Below are 16,403 nucleotides of genomic sequence, written 5' to 3' on the forward strand. Positions count from 1 at the left end.
CCAGATTACATTGACAATAATTATCAAAAGCATGGCATCTTAACGGCTTAATGGATTATTTTATACATTGTATCTAATGTAAATTCACAACCAGGAAGGACTTAATAATAAAGTTAGAGACCGAACTAGACCCCAAAGGATGAGTTAAGACTTTCTTGGTAAACGGGGAACAACAAGGAGGTCCAAATAGGAAGGTCATTTTAAGCTTGGGGCACAACATGAATAAAATCAAGAGGGTAGGTAAGCAGAAATGTTAAGCAGAGAATAAAACAAGAAAGGAAGTTTTATTTTTAAGTCTCTAAAGTAGCTATTAATTTATATTCTATTCCACTTCTGAATGAACAGCTTAGAAGTCAACAGTGTCTTCATTTTTTTTTTAAATTAGACTCTACGGTGTTTTACTTAAAACCCCTTCCATCTGTTGAGATATGGACTGCCCACTACACTGACAGTCTGGGAGTATAGGTCATCTCTTTAAGCCAAAGGATACGTACTCCTTTACTTTTCCCATCAGGTATAAAAACAGATTCTTACAAATATATGATAAAGCCTGGAAACAACTTAGATGTCCACCATTAGGGAAAAGGTTGAATAAATTTTGATGCATCTTCACAATGGAGTAGGATATAGCTATAAAAAAAGAATGAGAAACATTTCTCTATGTTACTATGGAGTGATTTCCAGAATATAATGCTAAGTCAAAAATAACAAAAATTCAGGGTTGAAAAAAGTGTGTATAGTGGGCTACCATTTATCTGAGAATAGAAGGTTAAACCATAAAGTTAAAATAAAAAAGAATTTACTTAGAAGGTAAATTTACCTGTAAGGGGACAGAGAGAATAGAATGATGGCTCAGAGACAGAAGCCAGACTTTTAATACAACTTGTTTTTAAATTTGACTTCTGGACCATGTAAATATTTTACATGCTTACAAAACAAAATTACATTTCAAAAAAGCAATCCCTAAAAATTGAAAATAAAATGAAACCATTTACTCAACCAAGTGTGCAGTTGGTGGCTTAACCATATGGAGAATAACTATCCTTTGTAACCTAAAGCACAGTAATTTTATCATTACAGTCCTTTTGGGATATACCTCAAGGATACAAACAACTGAAGAAAAACAAATTTAAACTGTTTCCTAGTAATCATATTGTTAATAGCAGCGTTACCATTGTTATTCTGAGAACGCTGTGCATTAACTGAGGATAAAACAAACAAGTAATTATATGTGTTCTAATTATATCACCTGCTGTATCCTGAGAACGACTATTCTCGGCATGGAAGAAAGAAGATCCACATGCACTTCTGGCCTCTGAACAGGCTTGAAGCAATGACCAACCCACAGAAAGGAACGGTCCGGTCCTGGTGTCCTGATCATAGTTACAAAAGTGTACTTCTACTAAACAGACCCAGGGTTTATTGCAGGTAACAGAAAATTCTAGGCCTAAAGCAGAAAATATATCACATACGCAGGGGAAATTTTGTCCAGGGTCATGTCATATAGGACTACATCTAGGAGTTAAATTCTATTTTTTAGAAGAAAATTAAAATACAACACATTAATTGGTCACTAGTGAAAGGTGCTAAGGAACCAAAAAAAATGACAACTGGTCAATTAAAAGGAATCATTTTAGAAAGTTTTTCTTAAAAAAGTATTCAAATTAATAAGTGAATAAAAGAAGAAATGAAAACATCATCCCGTAACCATTAATAAACTAATGGATCCAAGCACTGGTTAGCCGCAGCTGCTGATTTCACAAAAAGAGAAAGACTAAATATTTTGTCTCTTGATATATGATCACATATGAAGTAATCTTGATCCAAAAAAAAAAAAAAAAAACCTGAATCTGTTAAATCTATCATCAAATAATTTACAAGAACAAGAACATGAGAAATTGGAGGGGGAAAATTCTCTGTAACTTAATAACCAGGTTTCTTCAACAAATAAATTTTGAGGGAGAAAGGGAAGGAAGAAAGGATAGTGAAAAAGAAGGAGAATAATGAATGGAGAGAGAGGGAGGGATTAAAAATCTTAAAAGACATATCAACCAACTGCAATGCATAAACCTTAACTGGATCCGGAATCAAATACATTTGAAAAAACAATCATGAAATGTCTGATACAATTTGAAATTTGAACACTTACTGGATATTTAAAATTAAGAATTGTTAGCATTTTTTAGGTACAGTAATGGTAATATGGACATGTTTATAAAAACCCCACGATTTTTTAGAACTACATATTGAAATATTTATTGATGACAAAATATTAAGAGATGTGTTTCAAAGTAACACAGATGGAGCACTGGTTGGGGGTATGGATAGGTCAGGATTAGCCATGGGTTAATGAATGTTGGGGCTAGTAGGGAAGTAATAGGAAGTTCATCATATTTTTTTTTTTAACTTTTGCAGGGGTGAATTTCTACAAAATAAATAACTACATTTATTTTTAAAAATATAAGACATTCAGTAACAACAAGAACACTCAATACATGAAGCTTAATTTCTAAATACTATCTGCTACTAAAAGAAACCAGGGCTCCTTGAAGAAACGGAGTCTTTCAAGTCCAAGGGAAGGAAAGTACAAAGTAAGCCTGGAACATCTATCTCATACTAGAAAGCAAAGAAGTAAAAGAAATAAGGGCATGTTATTTTTTTTAACGTTTTTTTATTTTTTATTTTTGAGACAGAGAGAGACAGAGCACGGACGGGGGAGGGGCAGAGAGAGAGGGAGACACAGAATTGGAAGCAGGCTCCAGGCTCTGAGCCATCAGCCCAGAGCCCGACGCGGGGCTCGAACTCACGGACCGCGAGATCGTGACCTGAGCTGAAGTCGGCCGCTTAACCGACTGAGCCACCCAGGCGCCCCGAAATGAGGGCATGTTAAAATGACATAGGAGGGGCGCCTGGGTGGCGCAGTCGGTTAAGCGTCCGACTTCAGCCAGGTCACGATCTCGCGGTCCGTGAGTTCGAGCCCCGCGTCAGGCTCTGGGCTGATGGCTCAGAGCCTGGAGCCTGTTTCCGATTCTGTGTCTCCCTCTCTCTCTGCCCCTTCCCCGTTCATGCTCTGTCTCTCTCTGTCCCAAAAATAAATAAAAAACGTTGAAAAAAAAAAAAAAATTTAAAAAAAAAATAAAAAAAAAATAAAAAAAAAAAAAATTACATAGGAACCAGCCTGAAGGGCTCCCACTGGTCAAATTTAGGTATATTTGAACATTAAAGGAAAAAACAACGATTATTTAACAATGAATTAAAAAAAAAAAAAGGAAGCCATCAGTCCATAGTGATATTCAAAAACAGAGAAAAGGGAGAGAAAGTGTTACACAAGATTGCCAACCAATCAATATGGAAGGAATTAAAAAATTAGAAAAATCACCATTTCTCAAACGCTAGTTTAATTATTGTTTCAGGCAAGGATTACAAATGCATGGGGAAACTGGTGGGCGATTGGTTGTTACTGACAAATGGGATACTCACCCAGTCCCAAGCATAACAAATTAGTACTAATTGCATACAGGAAAAGGTATCTTAATACGGAGATCTGGTGAACATCTTCTTAACTAGGTGATCAAACTTCCATCACCAGTAAAGGGGCTGTGTGACAGCATGCCCCTCTTTTGCTGATGCAATCAGAGACATAAACCTCATCTTTGTAGTAGTTTGGCCAAAAATGTTTAACTTGAATCCAGTCATGAGGAACAAAGTCAGAAATTTGATTTGGACTCTTCAAAAATATTAAAGAAAAAGCAGGGGATGTGATCTACATTCAAGGAAACCAAATGATATGATATCAAATGTAACGTACAACTCCTACTCAAATTCCAGATGGGGCTAGGGAAGGAAGAAGCTATAAAGGACAATATTATGGCAACTGGGAACATTTTAATATGACTGTTATGAAATACAATTATTGCTTTAGTGTTCAACTTAAGTATTATAGCTGTATTGTTTTGTGTTTGTTAAGCTAAAACAAAGTGGGGTGGTGGTGCCTAGCTGGGTCAGCGGGCCAAGCATGCAACTCTTGATCTCGGGGTCATGAGTTCAAGCCCCACGTTGGGCAAAGAGCTTACTTTAAAAAAAAAAAAAAAAAAAAAAAAAAAAAAAAAAAAAAAAAAAGCAAGCGCACAGCCGATAGCACAACATATAAATAGATAATGTAGAAAGAGGAAAAGCAAAGTTTGTGAAATGTTAACTGTCAAATGGATCTACATGAATCCTGTAGGGCTGTTTGCTGTACTATTCTTCCAACTTCTCTATGGGTCTGAAATTTCCAAAATAAAAAGCTGATGAAAAATATACTCTTCTATTTAGTGAAATCTGAATAGTGCAGTACGTACAAGTAATGGAGCGTCATCGCCTCTGCTCTTCTGGGGCTTCTCCTTGGAACTCTCCTTCTGATTGACTGCTTGCTCTGCAAATGATACCTCCAGGTTGATGTCTGTTTCAGAGGCAGGTGCCTCCTCAGGGACCAGTGGGATCAGCTCTTTTTCACCAACAACTAGACTAGACGCCTGGTCTGGGAAAAGAATGACTCAATTAATGTATTTTCTTTATTTCTTTTTTTACGTCTTTATATCAACTGTATACAAACCTCTGGAGGAAGTACTATTTACTATCGTCAGTAATTAATGGATATTTTAAAGGCAAAATGTATATGCAAAGAATCCTACCAATGGTGCATGGAGGGTATAGGGAAGGTGAAGACTAGAGTCCATAGTTCAATTGTGGAATCTTTGTTGGAGGTCACAATTCTTAGACCAGGTCAAATTCCAAAATCGATGGATGATCTCAAACTCTGAATGAAAAGCCTCACAAAAACTCAGTAGACTTGAATGTTTTGTTGTTGTTGTTGTTGTTTTTTACACTGGGAGATTAAAAGCAAAAACAAAAAGTGGGGAGGGGGTGGAAAGAGGTTACTTTTACTCCCTCTTAGAACTAGTGACACACCATTTCACTTTCTAACAGTGGAATAGATTCCTGGAAGAAATCTCTTCAACACCCCTCCTTTCCTTTCTGGAATGTTACCTACCTATCAGAGTAAGAATTCCAGAATGAGAGTTGGTACCAAAAACTTACCACAGTGGGAGTCAGCTCTAGAAGTACCTGGTACATGAACTAACAGATTTTGCACCCAATTATATCAAAGACTAGGAAGGTTCTCACAACTATAAACCCTGTCAAAAAAAATTCTGGATATTTGTATCAACATTTCAAGGGTGTATAATAGCTTAACAATTTTTTTTGTCCGTTGTTAATCCTCTAGGAAAGAATTTACATTCGAAAACCTCTTTGCTGAAAACACCAGCTTCAAAGCTTTGGGGAAGATAGTTCTAAATTAGATTATTTGGTAAGTTTTTGGTTTAAACACAACTCACATTATAAAAACCTTGGAACCAATGACAGGATTACTGTTATTTTTTTCATTGCAGACTTTTAATTCATAGCAGACAGCTCTGAATTACAAAATAAACTTACACGCTGCATTTACATGCTTATATATTAACACCACAAGGCAACAGAAGGTAAAGTTGATTTAAAATTTTAACAAAGGCATGCCACTTACATATTATGCCTGTTATTAAAACTACTGCCTTCAGAAAACTCTATTTGTAGTCATTTAAATTAAAAAAAAAAAAAAGTTTGCTTCACCCAATGGAAAATTAGGAATAAACATGAATCTAGCCTCATTACTTCTGTTTGATAAGCGGGGGAGGCTTCCAGGAGTGTGATCCGTAGTCACAGGACTCTGTGTTCAGACGAGCCCCCTGCTGGGTTTAATGCTCTACTGTTACTGCCTTGGAATCTGAACCAGAAGTCACATCTTCAGTTTGCACTGGGCCTTGCAAACTACAGAGGTGAACGTGGTAGCATCTCCCAGTTAAAAAAAGGCAGTAAGCACTGCCCTAGGCCAATTCCAAAACTAAGAATAAATTTGAAGCTCTTCGATGGTAATTATCTGCTGCTACCTATGGCACATTTACGTATTATTTGTGTTGTCGTTCCAACAGCTTGTGACAATTTTTTAATTAGAATAACTAGACCTTTTTACAATTAATTTTTAAAGTATTAACTGAAATGGCCAAAGTACAATTTTAGTTTTCTTCTCCCGCTGGTTTACACTGTTACATGTTTTACTGTGAATATGTATATTGGTTTCCTAGGAAACCATTCGGAGAGGGGGGAAAAAAATGATTAGCCATTTTCTTAAATTAGAAGCTACCTTTCCAGAAGCAGAGTGTGTACAGACAAGAATTTTAAAGCTACCCCCCCTTTTTTTTCTCCTCACCACCCCCATGTAAGAGTTGCAATGAACACCACTGCCTCATACACACACACACACACACACACACACACACACACAATGTTCTCTGATTTCAAAACTGAGGAGAGAAATTATAATTAAATTGCAATATATTTAAAATATATGAATTTGCTCCAAAATGTGGCAAAAATAAAAGAAGTGAATATAAAAGCCTAAGAGATCAAACAGTAGATCAAGTTATGGTAGACAGTAGGAGAAACAGTTTCGGGGTGACAGAGAGACATCGCTACAAGAAATGGATAGTTAACCAGCTAGTTAAAAGCATCTATGAATCAATGACTTACTCTTAGAAAAGTTAACAGAGAATTCAGAGATAAACCTTTTGACTCTTAAAGTCCTAAAGTGTAAATAGTATAATTTCCTTATTCTCCTTTGGTTGTTAAAGTGAACAATAGCACTGGCTTATAAATATTTGACAAAACTCCTTCAAGTTTTTCAATTGTTCAAATTATCCCAAAGTGCCTTTATTTTTAAAGAGACTTTTCCTTCCTGCATGGTCATCAAGAGAAAATAAGTAAATATGCATATTAACATGAAAGTTTTAAAGTTATTTGGATATTATTAAAATTTCTAAGTGTATGTATAAAAACAACGGGCCTTGTATAATTTGATGAAAAGAATAATAATTAGCAGATTAATTTGAAATGAGACAACTCTTGCAACATTAAGACTTTATGACTTTTTCATTTAGGATAAATATCTTTCATTGAACATCAAGAAAAGCCCAAGTATGGGAAAACATTTAATAGAAAATGTCACTCACACCTTCAGATTTCAAACAGAAAGAGGTCCACTTTCACACTGCAGACAATGTTTTCCATGCATTTCATTCTGAACCTTTCAAGGTTTACATAAAACTGGTTAATTTACTGTCTATCAAAAGAATGTGGCATTGCTCACAACAGGTGGAGTGGTACATACTCAGTGACACGGTGCTACACGTATGACATTACACATATAGTCTTATTATTCTGATCAGAGGCTCTATTCCAGCAAAAGTAGTTGTAATTCAGGCAAGTCGGTCACATTTTACTCAGCTGCTGCAAGCAAGGTGGGAAGTACTCATATAATGAACTTGCCCTCCAGAACTTCTGTTTATATAGCCTACATCACCACCTCTGGTGAGGGGGGAACCCATCAAGAAAAGACAATGTTTTCCTCAGTGTTCATTGAACAACGGCCAGTCCCCCTTCCCCAAAGCATCCTCAGCACTGGCCTAAAAGGTTCATCTGTCTCTCTCAATGACCTAGCGCCCTGACAGGCCAGCACCAGCTATTTCTAGCTTGCATGCCCTTTCAGTGTTTACTGGTACACAGACTTGGGGAAACACTCAGTAATATCATTCTGATTTTTAAAAAAAAATAGAACCGAAGAAATTTCCACATGACAGCAAGTGCTTTTACAGATACAAATATATAGACATGTATGTGTCCATCCACACTCACATGCACACACTTATTTACCTATTCATTTATTTTGAAAGGCAGGGGCACAGGACAGAAGTTCTGAGAAAAGTACGGAAAGAAAAATGGAGATACTGGCTGTTCCAAGACTCCAAAATATCCCTTATAATCTGGAACTGACCTGATTGTGATGAGGTCGGGAACACTTCCCAGTCCTCCACAGTCTACCTGATACTCCTCCCCTACTGCTTCCAGTCCAAATACAACACTATTAGTGGCATTAACACTCTTAAAAACATAAACAAAACAAAAGGATAAGTCCCTGGGCTGGAATCTGGCAGCCACAGACCACCTCTGTTAAAGTTTTTAAACAACACGGTAAGGATTAAATTTTTAAGCTTAATTTAGAATATTTTTTTTCTTTTTGCAAATAAGTGAAAAAAGCTATAAATTCTTCCCTGATTAAGCGCCAATGAAGCTTACTATTTATTTTCATCCATGCCATGGAATTGTAATCCATTTCTGAAATAACAGGTATAGAAGAGAAAAAGTAAGAATAGGAGAGAATTATAATGAATTGCCCCCCAAAATCCTAACTTTTAAGTCTTTATAAACTTTCTGAAAAGGAATTCATTTATGAATTAAGAATTTATGATTTCAGAACGGGGCCCCAAGTTCATTGGCTCCACTGACTAGGCGTATGGCCTTGGGAAAGTGACTTCACATTTGCAAACATCAGTTCTGTCATCTGTAAAATGGGTCAAGAACAGTACCCACTACACAAAGTTCTTGAGAATAATAAATTAGGTAAACATCTTCACAAGGTATCTGGCACATGGTAAGCATTCAGGAAAACGGATTATGCACAGAGATGTAGAACAGAGATACACTAAAATTAAAAAAAAAAAATCAATGGGCGCTATATTCTCAGCCTTATGTAATTATGTACTTGGGCACTTTATATATTAGCATTTTAATAAAATTTGTTTACTAGAATTTGAAGGTGAGTATTTTAAAAGGTTATATCTGTTTGTTATGCTAATCAATAGGAAAATACAAGAGAACAGGTCCAACATACCATCTTTTCCTTGATATTTGTTTTCATTTGTTCTGACTGACTGTGATTCAGTGCCATCTGGAGCCTAAAGATAGAAAGTGGGCCATTTAGTCATCTCCAACTCACAACCAGAGAAATGGTATTGTAAATAATTCTATTACTAACCTTTCGAGTATAGGAAACATATTCAGAACTACAACCACCACAGAAAAAAAGTACTGCAGTTACAATCAACAAGCAATCACCCGACAAATATTTGATTACCCACTTACCAACTTGTAAGACACAATACTAAACCCCATAGGGAATATGAAAAACACGAAGAGCGTCCTTGTCATCAAGCACACCACTACTTAGTTGAAGGGAAAAGGCAAACTCATAACGAAAAAAAAAAAAAGCTGATAATATCCAGTGACAGAGGAGTAGATAAACAATGTGTGATCCATCCACACAATGAAATATAATTCAGCAATATAAAGAACTTGAGGGGCGCCTGGGTGGCTCAGTCGGTTAAGCGGCCGACTTCGGCTCAGGTCATGATCTCGCGGTCCGTGAGTTCGAGCCCCGCGTCGGGCTCTGTGCTGACGGCTCAGAGCCTGGAGCCTGTTTCCGATTCTGTGTCTCCCTCTCTCTCTGACCCTCCCCCGTTCATGCTCTGTCTCTCTCTGTCTCAAAAATAAATAAACGTTAAAAAAAAAAAAAAAAAGAACTTGAGTACAGATACAGGCTACAACGTGAATGAACCCTGAAAAAGTAAAAGGAACCAGTTACAAGCTATGATTCCTTACCTAAGAAATGACCAGAAAAGGCAAATCATAGAGACACAAGTAGATTAGTGGTTGCTTAGGGGTAAGGAGGGGAATATAGGAATGACTGTTAAATGGGCTTTCTTTGGGGGATAATGAAAATGTGTTATAAATGACTGCGGTGATGGTTGTAAATCTGTGAATATCCCAAAAATCACTGAATTGTAGACTTTAAAAGGATGAATTAGATGGTGTATGAATTATATTCTGATAACGCTGTTAGAAAACAAAATTACAAGTTGACATGTAGGTAACAATAGAAATTCTTCAAATTAAAAAAAAAAAAAAAAAGAAAGCTAGTAATAAATGTGAGGTAAATTAAAACTAAATTACCGAAACTAAATATAATACGAGCTCAGATAGTCAAAGGAATGGTTTTTCGTAGGGATTAGGGCAGTGACGCCAGAAGGCTGTAGTCCTCCGAGGGTTTATAGACACCGTCGAACATGGTTGGCTCCCTTCACCAGGAAGTGTGGGCAGGGAGTACTACTTCTTCCTTCCAATTAAAGCTTCAGAAGTGGGGGGGGGGGGGGGGGGGCGCCTGGGTGGCTCAGTCGGTTAAGTGGCCGACCTCGGCTCAGGTCATGATCCCACAGTCCGTGAGTTCGAGCCCCGCGTCGGGCTCTGTGCTGACAGCTCAGAGCCTGGAGCCTGTTTCAGATTCTGTGTCTCCCTCTCTCTGACCCTCCCCCGTTCATGCTCTGTCTCTCTCTTTCTCAAAAATAAATAAACGTTAAAAAAAATTAAAAAAAAAAAATAAAGCTTCAGAAGGAATTCAGGAATCAGGAGGGGAGTCTAGATCAATCATACACAAAGGTGTATCTGAACGAATCATTTTTAAAATAACCATTCTGGGGGCGCCTGGGTGGCTCAGTCAGTTGAGCGTCCGACTTCGGCTCAGGTCACGATCTCGCAGTCCGTGAGTTCGAGCCCCGCATCAGGCTCTGGGCTGATGGCTCAGAGCCTGGAGCCTGCTTCCGATTCTGTGTCTCCCTCTCTCTCTGCCCCTCCCCCGTTCATGCTCTGTCTCTCTCTGTCTCAAAAATAAATAAATGTTAAAAAAATAAATAAATAAATAAAATAAATAAATAAAATAAAATAAAATAAAATAAAATAAAATAAAATAAAATAAAATAACCATTCTGTTGGATTTGCATCTCTGTTCAAATAAGGTAGCCTTTGTAGTCCTCTCAAACACATTTCGCCCCAGGCTGATAGCCACGAAGATCTTCTCCCCTTCACCTGCTATCTAAGAAGAGTCTAGAAAAAGCACTAGGGCAGATACGTAGCAGCCACTGGTGCACCTCTTAGAGGTCAGAGGCACTCAGGACAGTGTATAGTGACTAGCGCACAAGGGCTACAAGGGTCACGACGCTACTCCAATCCCCCTCAGGATAGAGCAAATACCCTCCCCTCCTTTCTTCGCCGACAAGCCTACAGAAGGTTAGCCCTCCACAGCACAATGAACACAGCGAATAATTCTAATCTTACACATGAACACATATTTTGGAGCATGTGGTCAGAATTGTTTTCCTTAGCAAGTGAAGGTAACAGTGCAGATGGTATTCTATTTCCTAGTGTCAGCAAGGGCTTCATGAGGAAGCATTGAAAATGGAAGGGCTGAATTTGTACTTCTAGGAGAACAGAAGAATTGCAAGATGGCGGGGCCATGTTTCCTTGAGGAAGGGGGGACATATTTCCAATGGGTGGCAGTGTTCCAATTAAAGGCATGCCGTGTAAGCAAGTTAACATTATTTAAATTTACTTGTGCTATTTCTCTCTTAATGATGCCATCAGATGATACAACCCACCAATTACTATGGACTCAAACCATGTGGCTTCGATATTACCAGGAATTTGCTGGGAAAATGCTGCTTCCAGCACCAAGTAGCAACATCCTCTTGGAGACTGGCAGGAATCCCACAGAACATATATTTTGCTTAGAACCCATTCTTTCCCCCTCCCCCTTTTTATTTCCTCTTAACTCCCTTAGGGAGGGTTCTTTAGTTGGGAAGGAAATATCATAATACCATATTTCCTTACCACTCATTTTCCTACAGCTGGAAACCTAGTCCAGTCCTTCAACTCCAGTGGCTGTCCCAAATAACCAGTGGGTGGTAAGCAAGTGTTTAACTGCCTCACAGCAGCAAGGGACCTGCCTGGAACAATCCAGTGCCCCCCAAACTCCTACCAAACAGACTGGATTTGATCCACAATTGTCCAGGCAAATAGAGTAACAATCGGAACTGTTAAGGATGTCTTGGGAGAATAAAATGTCTACAAAAAGCGAAACAAAAAAACAAAACAAAACAAAACAAACAAAAAAACCTCTCTACGTGACAGAAAGATACCATAACTACAAGGTACCTGTTTTTGTTTAGAATCGTAGGATTTTTTTTTTTTTTTTTTACCCTTTATTTGTAGTATAAATAGAATCTCACGTCCGGGTTACTCGATAACAGAATCATATACGGAAACCCAAATACAGCAGGATACGTAGCGGTTAAAAGCACATACTTCGAAGTCACACTAACTTGGGTTTACTATCTACGGGGCGTTGAGCAAGTTACTTAAAGCCTATGAGCCTCAGCCACGGAATGGAAATGGTAGTACCTCACTCACAGGACAGCTGTAAGGATTAAATGAAAGAAGGAAAGTAGTTAGCACAGTAAGTGTTCAGCAGTGGTGAGAGCAATTATCACTATTATCGTCAGTGTTCGAGATTCCTTTCGTGTGTCTTCATTCCGACAACCCCCCTGGGTCTTCTGAGACCAGGACTATTCGCTGACACCTAAAAATAATCCAGAGTGTAAATCAACTTTAACCCTAAGAACATCATTTAGCTCAGGTGACTTTTTTTCTTTTTTAAAGCAACATTTTCCTGATTAAGGAATAGATGATATTAATTTGTCACTTGTGCAAGCTCCTTAGGTCCTCCTGGATGAGTGAAAAACAGCCCCCCAATGGGCTGCTGCTCGAGGCCACAGAGGTCTCTCATGGTCTCTCATGGTCCCCATGCCTCCCCTGATAGCTCTTCATTCAGCAGTCCCACATTCTCACCCAGATTCCAACAGCTTCCATAATAAATTCATCAGCTTGACAGACATTTACTCAAATCTTCTGTGTGCTGGGCGTTGTGCTAAGCACTAGATACAAAGAGGAAGTTATTTCATGTTTCAGGGGTCCTGCTTTCTAATCACACTGCAGTTAGCTCCCTCACCCTCCACTTCAATTCATCCCCAAATGAGGCTGGGGAAAAGCACATATTCCTGCAAGAGTTAATAGATAAGGAAGAATCCCTTACCTCCTGCTTTTCTGTAAGTAACAATTGGCAGTCACATTGTCTGAGGGGTCAGGGCTATTCCTGATGCTGCAAGGACACCTAACACAAGGATTATCGCACTGAATGTTAACTTGTTTACAATTTTCTGCCCCAGCAGTATGACTCCTAGAAGGACAAGGACCAGGTCTCTCTTGATCACTGCCAGCACAGAGCCTTCTTGCCTAGCATATACACAGTCCCTAAGTTTTTAATGATTTGAATGAAACTGGATTGGGTGAGTCAATTCAAAGCAATTATTCCTTTGTTTTAACATCAAAAAAGAAAACCTACTTTTTCTTTGGACTCTGTCTGTTGAGCAAATATGTCTCTGACGTCAGGAATCTGGTACTGTTTGTTTTTTTTCCTCAAGGTCTGGGAGACCGTCTCTACCCGTTTTTGAACAGCTGCTGCCTGGGTCCGGGTCAGTGTTGACAAAAACACCATGCTTTCTTGGGGATCTCCAGCCGACTCTCCAAAGAGATTGGATAAACCAGCCTCCTTAAGCCACTCTTCTTCCAGTTCTCCCTCTAAGACGGTAGAGAAAAATGGCATTTAAGGTCACAAAATATGATAACTTTTACATTTTTTAAGCTCCTCAAACACGCTTACTGACATTCTTCCACCGAAATCAAACCACAGCACTAAGAATCATTATCTGAAACTTGGACAACTGCCATCAACTTCAGCCACAAAGATATCAAATTTTAGATCCATTTCATATATACTCAATTAAAAATTTTAAATGACTTCACATGTGATTAACCTCTATCACTTCTCTGCAGATTAACCAGAGGAGGATAATACTGTTCTCTTTCCAGAGATGAGCAAGCAATGAAAAGATAACTTACTTCCATCAAGTTACAGAAGGAAGGCAATGCTGGGGATATCCATTAAAGCCCGTTTCTTGGCTTAAATTCAGCACTGCCCCAGAGCCCAACACGAATTGATGGAAAGGCTGTTTTTTTTTCTGTTCGCTGTAGCTGACATGGAGTATAGCAAAGAAGGAGAGCATCCAGACATCAGGAACTAAGCAATTTTAAATTTAAGGTTTTAATCCCCCTAGTAAGCACATCAGATTTTTTTTTTTCGCAAATTAAAAAAGAAACACTATTTTAAGGGGATAAAAAAGATGATAGGAAACTAATTACCTAATAATCAATTCAAAACGCTGAAAGCAGAAAGTAAACAGTATTAAGATATATAAAAATTACCAAAAAAACCAAACCAAAACAAAACAGAAAGAGAAGTAGAATAGATTCCCTCCCAGGGCTAAGTTTATAGAGGAAAATGAAAGGCCAATGACTTGAGAGACGAAAGACCTTCATCTACACTCCATTTCTCCACCTTGGTAGCCACGTCCCTTTGGACAAGTCACATAGCTTCAAGTCAACTCTGTTTTCTCATCTGTCACCTAAAGCACAGCAGTCCTGGCTGCCTCATAACCAAATGAGAGAATGCTAGCTACATGGGAAGAGCTCTGCAAAGCTCCATGATAGCCCATCTACCCTTCTACATCCTATGAACTCCTTGAGGGTAGAAATCAAGTGTCAACATCCTTGGTTTCAAGAAACAGAATGTAGTGCCAGGTATTCCATATTGCCAGGCAATAAAAACTGTTCACTGACATAAAAAGCCAGCCATTATTATTAATGCCATTAATGCAGAACTCAGTATACATGTATAAAAACAATTTGGCAGGGGAAAAAAGCTGGTCTCGACATGATAAGTAAACAAGATTCAAATACAGTGTCACTTGGTCCATTAAAAGTTAGAGGTAAAAGTCAAAACAGTTTAAAGTTAAAGAAAAGGCATGGGCATGTAGAAACATTCTCAATTCTTCTTCATGATCACCTTATGAACAACTACCTGCAAATTCATTTTCATCTTGGAAATTTACGAAATAGATAATGACACACAGCTACATATCAGGCTTGACTACTATTTTCTGTGGAATATTTTCTTCTTATTCAGCAGACCACTGGTATGCTGCTTCCATCTTGAAACACGGAGACAGAAAGGTTGGGGGATCCACTGATTATCATAAATAAGCTCAACCTTACTGGTGAAGTGAGAAAGAATGAGAGTAAAATGAAAGAGAGCCCAAACAAAAACAAAAACAAAAATGAGTTGATTATCATTTTACAAATCTGAGAAATGTTAAATTAAGAAAAATCTCCAGGGGCGCCTGGGTGGCTCAGTCAGTTAAGCGTCCAACTTTAGCTCAGTTCATGATCTCTCGGTCTGTGAGTTTGAGCCCCGCCTTGGGCTCTGTTCTGACAGCTCAGAGGCTGGAGCCTGTTTCGGATTCTGTGTCTCCCTCTCTCTCTACCCCTCCCGCGCTCATGCTCTGTGCCTCTTTCCTTCAAAAATAAACGTTAAAAAAACAAAAGAAAAATCTCCAATTTTTCTTTTTAAAGTATTATTGGTAGGTTTTCCAAGCAATGTTACAGCAAAGGGGAAAGAAAAACCTCTGTAGGTAGATTCAGCTGCTTCAACAACTCAGTGCTAAGTCACTGACTTAAGAAATCCTGTTGAAAAGGAGATCACTGTGAGTGGGTCAGAAGGCACTAACTGTCTCTTACTTTTTTGGCACCCGCATCAATTGACACCCCAAAAACAAACTTACAAACTTATGGATGGCACAAGGCATAGAAAGAGAGCTATTATAAAAGATGCCAGAACTGGTCATCAAAACCTTGGTGACTGCTTGATTCCATGAGATTGAAAGAAACAGCATGAATTTTAAGAGGAAGAAAAAGTATATGTTTCTTCTAGAATAGCAAATATAGGAGCGGAGATTATGGGAAACATGGCTGGAAAGAAAGTGGAGAGAAATTACAAACCAACAAAAGAAAGAAGTCAATATGGAAGCTAAAAACACCAATGCCATCATACATTGTCAAACCCATACCCTCAGGTTAGTTGGCTAAGCCTGCAGCATTATATCCAATGGGGTGTACTATACTTTGAAAGATAAGATGACCGACACGGAGAAAGGTCTGAAAACCACCTGAAGGATTGGTGTATGTAAATCTTTTTTTTTTTTTTTTTTTTTCCTTCTAGAAGGACTTGGTGAGGTACAAGATAATCATCCTCAATTATTTGAAAGGCTATCCTGTAAAAACAGAACAGGCTTGTTCTGCTCTTCCAAAAGGCAAAACTACAGCGTGTCCAAGGTAGAATATGGAAAATTGTGAATCAATAAAATAAAGAACATCAAAATAGCTCAAGCTGACTGACCAATGGAAAAACAGGATCACTGCAAATAGTGAGCTTTCCACAAGCATCTAATCTCACTAGAGAAAAAAGGACCGTGTAGCTAAAATATCAGAGAAAGGAAGTTTAGATCCTTCCAAAGATCAAGTCTAACCCCAGGATGTCTGATGCCGTAAGCCTAGTCAACAAGATTCCAGCCATATCTCAGACTAAGTGAATGTGCTCTTGCCATTTAAATTTGGCAGCTGCATCCATAAATCTGCTACAAACAAGT

General features: G+C 38.3%; 1 protein-coding gene across 1 annotated transcript in view; it reads right to left on the reverse strand.

The window, feature by feature from the left end:
• ARHGAP18 (Rho GTPase activating protein 18) overlaps positions 1 to 16,403 on the reverse strand; it is a 124,515-nt gene that overhangs the window by 43,521 nt on the left and 64,591 nt on the right. Inside the window, exons 3-5 of the mRNA XM_058735220.1 lie at positions 13,205 to 13,440; positions 8,807 to 8,870; positions 4,341 to 4,519 (exon numbers count right to left, since the gene is read on the reverse strand). Coding sequence (XP_058591203.1) covers positions 4,341 to 4,519; positions 8,807 to 8,870; positions 13,205 to 13,440 — 479 coding nt within the window. The remainder of the gene's footprint in view (positions 1 to 4,340; positions 4,520 to 8,806; positions 8,871 to 13,204; positions 13,441 to 16,403) is intronic.

Source organism: Neofelis nebulosa, chromosome 6 (assembly GCF_028018385.1).
Source record: "Neofelis nebulosa isolate mNeoNeb1 chromosome 6, mNeoNeb1.pri, whole genome shotgun sequence".
Taxonomy (NCBI): domain Eukaryota; kingdom Metazoa; phylum Chordata; class Mammalia; order Carnivora; family Felidae; genus Neofelis; species Neofelis nebulosa.